Below are 7,632 nucleotides of genomic sequence, written 5' to 3'. Positions count from 1 at the left end.
TAAAAAGAGATGAAATACTGCCATTAGCGACAACATAGATGGACCTTGAGATAATCATGCTAAGTGAAATAAGCCAGACAGAAAAAATTGAAAACCACATGATATATCACTTATATGTGGAATATAAACCTGAAAGCAATAAATGAATAGGACAAACAAACAGAGACTCATGGACATGTACAATAGACTAGTGGTTATCAGAGGGAAGGAGGGAGGGGGGAGGAGAGAGGTAGATGAGGTCAAAGTGGTCAAATATGTGGTGGCATTAAAGAAAAAAAAAAAAAAAGGTAGAGTACCTGAACAGACATTTCCCCAAGAAGACATACAAATAGCCAATAGAAATATGAAAAGATGCTCAACTTCACCAGCTATTAGGGTTTTGAGTCCAGTTTTAAGAACCATACATTTAGAGGAATATATTAACTAGAGAGCATCCTAAAAAGTGACTAGGCTATGTGATGAACATTTGAGGGAAATTGAGGTTTTAGAGAGGAAACATCATTTCCCACCCCTCACTTAAAGATTTACTGGTCCACTGGGAATGGTTGAAATGACAGATTTGTGATAATTTATCTTCTTAAAGGATGTGCTAAGAAAACACCTCACAAGTGAGGGAAGGGAAAGGAAGGACTAAGCATATATATATATTTTTTAAGTCCCTGAGCAGTCACCCCTGTTCAGTTTCTGACCAGGGCTTTAGCAGGGTCTCACTTCTGGGAATGCATAAGCTGGCTTGAATGTGTATAGTCATTCATTAATTTTTAAGCCATTTTTAGCCCTTACAAGTTACTGAGGGCACTTGGGCTTTTAAATGAAGTGGTGGAAGAGGTATAGATTATCAAATAGAAATGAGATTATCAAATAGAAATAACTCCCATCCTTGTTCTTTCTCTCAAGTGAAAGGAAACGTTGCAAGGACAGAAGTTCAGCACACAACAGTCCTCAACCACAGATACTATAGCAGCATTCAAGAGATACGGGAGCTGTGTGCAGTATCTGAAGGCAGAACACTTAAGATGTTTTAGGGCACAAAACTCGGACCAATGGCTGGAAGTTTTAGGGAGGCAGATTTAGGCTAATGAAAAATAAACCTTTCTGGATAACAAATAATAGAAAGTTGTATTTTCTGATGAGAGTTTGTAACGTAGGTATTCTTCAGTGTACCCTGAGGTCATCAAATGGGCAAGTGGTAAAGATGCTATCAGTGTCCTTTTTGCAATATTGAGATGTTTAACCTGATGCTTCATCTGATTGAAAGTCTATCCTTTTTGCCTACAAAACAGGTTGAGGAAGTACCTGCAGTCAAAACTAGTATTTTCTGAAGAAATAGTTGTCTCTTTCAGCCTAAAACAAATGAAATTCTCAAAGTTCTGCAATATAAAACATAGCTAAAAAAATTCTGCTCCAAAAAATGTTTAAGAACAGAATCTCACAAATGTTTCTATGAACTTCTGAGCAACATAACTTACCTTGAATTTTCCAGGTCAGATTATAATATGTTCCCTTATTTAACTAAAGTATGCCAAGATTATTGAGATTGAATATAAGCCTATTACATTTTGAGAGATGTCTAGCAAAAACTATAGAATAGTTGCTAACAAGGCATTATTTTTGATGACAGTTTGATAGCAGGATTGATTAACCAGCATAACCTTTTATTTGCTGTAGCGTGGAAACTTCTACCAGATCACCACTCTCTTCCTGTTTTGTGGATTGCAAGGGTGGTCCATGGTACAAGTCACATATACACCAAGAATTATCTGTAGACCGAGTAAATAAAATAACTTGTTTACATACATGCTTCTCTTGTTTTCAAAATATGTATAGATATTGTTTTGATTAATAAAATATACATGCATTTAAAGGCAATACTGAATTCAGAGTAGCCTTTGCTATTGTATTTTTTCAATTAGTTTTAGAATGTACAGTTAAGAGATTAGTAAAAATTTTGATGCTTAAAAAGTCAAGAAACTAGAAAATATTGGCAATAATCAGTCTAGATCAGAAGCTGGCAAACATTTTCTACAAAGGGCCAGATAGTAAATATTTTAGGCTTTGTGGGCTGTACAGTCTCTGTTGCGTTGTAGTGCAGAAGCAGCCGTAGACAATATATAAATGAATGGGTGTGGTTATATTTCAATAAAACTTTATTTTCAAAAACAGATGGCAGGCCAGATTTGATAACATACACTGAAGTTTACTGAGCCCTGATATAGATCTTCTAACAATGCTTTCAAGTTCTAAGAATTAACTTTAAAAAGATAGAAGTGAGAGAAGGAGTTAGACTATAATCCTACTTTAAACCTCACAGAATACTCGTTAGGTAATCAAGGATCATTCCTGCCAATCATGACTTACATTGGATTAAAATGTAGGTTTTATAAGGGTATTGGTGACTGTGAGGTTCAGTATCCTGTACTTCTTTTTGTGCTTCGGCCTAGGTTTCTCTCTCCCTGAATGATGTGAATACACAGAAAATTGTATTTTCATTAATTATGCATTGCTAGGTTACTGCAGGATTGAGTTTTTTTCCTCCCCCTCTTTAATTTCCCTCTCCCCACTTCCACCCCTGACCTATGGAAGTTGCTGTCTCCCTTTTTTTTTTTAAGAACTGGATCTCTGAAGGTGAGGCGTCTTCCCTCCTACCCTCCACACACCCAGGGCCTGGCACCCCCTGGCACCCCTGGTGCACCCGGAGGGGGCGGGCCTGGCACACCCAGGGGGCCTGACACCTCCTGGCACACTTGGGGGGGGAGCCCGACGTACCTGGGGTACGGTCCATGGCTTCACCTGGGGCACGAACTCAGGACCTTGTGCGTATAAAGCAGACGTGCTACCCATTACACTATGGAGCCAGACCCTAGACTGAGTGTTTTTATTTGTATCACTCCTTCTTTCTAATTATCTCATGGTAGGCTTCTTTTGATCATGAATATTTTTCAATAAAAGATAGTTTCTTTTCCTGGATTCCAGAGTACTTCACCTTGGGACTGTTGGGAAAAATTGTAAAAGACTCAAAATAGACTTGGAAAAAGGTTACTGGGTTTCTTCAATGGGAAACCAGGTTGTCTGGAATGCAGCATCTGCTTATGGGTTATCTGATTTTATGAAGTTTGTACCTGTCATTGCCTTTGAACTACATTATAGTCCAGTACATTGTAAATAATGACAGCAGCGCAAATTATACTTGTCCATAGATAATGCACATGTTCTTTTCAGGTTGAGTAATAATTGATTTCCCTTTCTTCCTCTATTGTTTCGTTTTAGTAGTTTTATAATTTTATTTTAAACACTTAATTCTTCGATTTACCTATAAATTTTTGATATAATCAGTAGGTATTCTGCTATATCATTTGAGTAATCAAAATTTGTAACAGGGCTGGAACTATGTTTAGTAATTGTATGTGGCTGAATATTCTGAGCCCATTTGGTCCATATGTTATTGACACTACCTCTACTTTTTTAAGATGAGTTTGTCAAAGGGTCAGAGGAAAATATCAACAATGTTAATATATGTCGACACCTATAAACTGTACATATATGAAATATTAGAGGGAAGAAACAATATAATAATTTAAATGAGTAATTCAACATTTTTCTTTATCTCCTTAGGTAGTACTATTCACTCTAATAGTCTCTGAATTTAATATGACCACTTCTTCCAAGTACTATATGTGTAATCCTAGAAATCCATGCATAAGTCTCTTTTTTGAATGTCATGTCAAGCTTATTAACTGTAGAGAAGCTAGAGAAGGACTGGGGAAATTATATTCCTTTTTTTAACCATACACAAAAATTGCTATTTCTTAGCCTCCTAAGGACTATATTGTAACCAGCTGAGTAGCCATAGGCGTATTTTGACAAATTAGAAAGAAGCTTTTGTGTACATTTACTAGAGTGCATTTTTCTCTTAAATTTGTGGACACTTGGGTGATAATGATGGTGTTGGAGTTCTCCTCTAGTACATAATCTTTCTGCACTAACTTTTCCATGGTGTTTTTCTGTGTTCTCAGAAGCTTTATTTAATAGTTTACATCGGTGTTTCAAGCAATTTCTGGTCCAGCTAGATGCTCTACCAAAAGTGTCTTTTGATCTCATAATGTAAGTATCTCCCCCTCTCAGATTCACAATGAGCACAATAAAAGCTCTGAGAGATCTTCCACTAAAGAAGAAACTTATTTAACTTTGTTCATCCCAGTATCTCGAGGACCTAGAGGTTCCTAGGAAAATCTTTTGGGAATTGTTAGTTTATATTACTATGTGTAGAAGGAATGGCGTGCAGACCCTTTCTTTTCTTAATTTGATTCTTTTCTCTGTTGGCATTGAACCAAAATTAGTACTCTGAGAAGTAGAGAATGCTCTAATAGTAAGAGCATGTCTCTTTTACTTTTAGGCTACAAATGAACATAACCATTTTGCTTTTAAAGGCGATTATTGCTATTTTTGTGTTGTACCCCTCAAATTTTTAAATATAGACTTTGTTTCTATAATTTATGGCTAGTACTAACCTTAAGTATTATTGCGATGACTGTGTTTTCCAAAATGAATTAGTCTTATACATTGTCAATGTCTTACACATTGGTTTGATGATATGGATAAAATAATTAAAAATCAAGACTATTCCAGAAGATCCTGGTTGTTTGGTAAATGTTACATAGTCCATTCACTTTCAAGCAATGTGTTTCACTAAAAAAAGAAACCCAACCAGAGTACATTATTGGTTAGCCACTTCCAGTTCGAGGAAGTTGTGGGATGTAACTTGGACACTGATATTTGAAACTTCTAGGATATTTTAATGTTGTAAATTGTCCTCAAAATCTAGGACATGATATCCCCGTATACAGAGGAAAAATAGTGTGTGGGAAATTAACTCTGCCTTTCTTCCTGCTCTTTGTGGACTTTGTTCTTTTTAATGCAGATACCTCTGTGAGGAGTCTTTTACTTTTGTACCTGTTGGTGTATTATGTATCAGATCCATCTTTTGAATCGAGGGACTGGACTTAGACTTAAAGGAAGATGTGGGGAAGAAAATTTACATTTTGTTTTTATTTTACTTAGGGCAAGCCTGCTTAGAATTGCAAATTGTTTCTCTTGATACTGCTGTCTTAAGTTTCATCCCTTGGGACTCTAATGCAGTTCCTGTTTGCTGTTTTAAAAATGAATAACATTTGATTGATTCATTCCCTTTGGTTTTCAGGTCACTGCGATAAAGTCATAGAAAAGTTAGTGACTTCGAAAAATCAATACCAAAACAGGCCTTAAATTGCCAACATATAATTTCTAGCAGTTTTTTTATTTTTTATTTTTGACGATCTCTAAAAACTGGTGTTTGTCTTTGAAATCCCATAATAGTAGCCAAATTACAGTTACACATTTGCCAATTTAAAAGGATTCATTATTACATTAAAATTTATTTTTATTTTAAAACATGTGCTCATTGCCTAGTATTTAGATAAGAGAAAATTTTAAGAAAATAAAAATAATTCATAATCCTATGTTCAAAGATAACTTAGTATAGTTAATATTTTGATCTTGTTCCTTTACTATTAAGTGCAACCATATTAACATGGTTGAGATCATATTGTCTATGTAGGTTTATATTTTGGTCTTTCCCTTAATAAAACTTTTAATTGCCAAGGAAAAGCTTGAGTACTCTTTTGCATTCATTCAATCAAAAATATATACATAAATATAATATGTAAGTTTATAACTATATGTATATATAAACACATACATACATACCTATGCACTCAAGGCACTGTTTGCTGCTGCTTGCAAAGTTTATTGTCTTTCAGGGCACAAAATTTAACCGTTATATAAAGTTGATCATGAAGAATGTCTGCATTCTCTTAAAGTTCAGACAAGGAACCCCTCTGGATTATCCGAACTTTGTCTTACAAAGTTTCTTTGTTTGTAGATTCCTCTCTTTGGTGCTAAGACTATTGGCCAGAGAAGTCCTGATGGGCCAGTGCTGAGCAAAGCTGAATTTGTTGAGAAAGTTCGTCAGAGTAACCAGGCCTGTCATGATGGAGATTTCCACACAGCTATTGTTCTGTACAATGAAGCTCTGGCTGTTGACCCACAGAACTGCATCTTATACAGCAATAGATCAGCAGCATATATGAAAATCCAGCAGTATGACAAGGCACTGGATGATGCAATCAAAGCTCGACTTCTCAATCCCAAATGGCCTAAGGTAGAAATTTCATTTACTTTCATAGAATCTTTTGTGCTGATTTTTCATTTTAATGTAACATTTTATTGACTCAATGCAGTTTATTAATATTTTAATAGTCTCTACTTTGGCAAAATGTAGAATGGCTTCATTGAGCTGGTACACTAGTTAATGGCTTCCTTTTTTATGCTTTGGAAGTATGCTTTCCATGTCCAAGTTTAATTCTTGTATGTTTGAGATTTGAATTTTTTTTACTCATCTTCTTGATAGGATAAATTTGAGTTATTTATATAGGTTTTGGACATCTCTTTGTGCACAGATGTTTTAGATGGAGTATGATGATCATGTTGCTTTCCTTCAATTTGAAATAATTTTATTTCCTGTCAATAGCTACTTATTTTCAGAATGGTGTATAATCAGAGGAACTTTTTTTCTAATAAATCATTGTAATAGTCTATATTTCATTGAATGGTTTAAGAGTTGAATTATCTTTGTTTCGTACATATTTTCAGTGTGCCTGTTCACCACCTAACCCCTAATTTATTTTAGAAACGATTTCTTAAGATGTGACTGAAATGTTTGAGATATTTTTTATTGAATGCAAAACCACTTGATTCCATTCTTGGCTTTCTGTTGGGTTAAAAAAGGCTAATAGATACTTCCTAGAGATTTAAAGAAGATTCTTGCTGTCTTAATAATATGTCACAGTCATATTATGTTATACTTCAACTCTGATATTTTTGGCCCCATTCAGTGCAATTTTCAGTATTGCTGCTGCCTCAAGAATTGTTTAGTATTCTCTACTTCCCTAAAGAATTTCTTTCATAACTATAATCATTGTAAATGAAACAAAATCTGTTTTTAAAAAAAAGTGTTATATGACAACATTTGGGAGTTAGAATGCTGTTTTCAAAGGACAGACCTAAGTTCAAATTCTTTCTCTTTTAATGAATATAGGTAAATCTCTTAAACCTCTCTGGGGTTAAGATAAATAGGATAATAATACCTATCTTGTAAGGTTATTTAAGAGCTAGGTGATTTGTTACTTGTACATAGTAGGTGTTGTATAATAGCTATGATTGTGACTTTTTTTTAAAGGTTCAAATTAGTAAATTTTTCTAGCATGGTTTGGTGGTGTCTCGTCTTTCTTTCCCTTTGATTTTTTTTCTTTGTTGGTTTGGTTTTTTTCCCCGCTCTTTAACTCCCCTACTCTCTACCCCTGACCTATGGATGTTGCTGTTTCCCTTTCTTTTTAAGAACTGGATTTGTGAAGGCAGGATGTCTCCCCACACATGCTCGTGGCATGCACCTGGGGCCTGGAGCACTTGGGGCCTGGCACCCCCGGTGCACTCTGGAGGCCTGGCGCACCCAGGGCCTGGGGCACCCGGGGTATGTTCTTTAGCTCCAACTGGGGCGCAAACCCAGGACCTCCTGCTTGTAAAGCAGATGTGCTAACC

At 35.5% G+C, this 7,632-nt stretch overlaps 1 protein-coding gene across 1 annotated transcript in view; it reads left to right on the top strand.

Moving 5' to 3' along the window:
• TTC28 (tetratricopeptide repeat domain 28) overlaps positions 1-7,632 on the top strand; it is a 624,192-nt gene that overhangs the window by 15,564 nt on the left and 600,996 nt on the right. The window contains 1 exon segment of the mRNA XM_025047844.1: positions 5,918-6,196. Within this exon segment, the coding sequence (XP_024903612.1) occupies positions 5,918-6,196 (279 nt within the window).

Source organism: Pteropus alecto, unplaced genomic scaffold (assembly GCF_000325575.1).
Source record: "Pteropus alecto unplaced genomic scaffold, ASM32557v1 scaffold190, whole genome shotgun sequence".
NCBI classification, from domain to species: Eukaryota; Metazoa; Chordata; class Mammalia; order Chiroptera; family Pteropodidae; genus Pteropus; species Pteropus alecto.
This window is presented reverse-complemented; position numbering and strand designations above follow the sequence as displayed.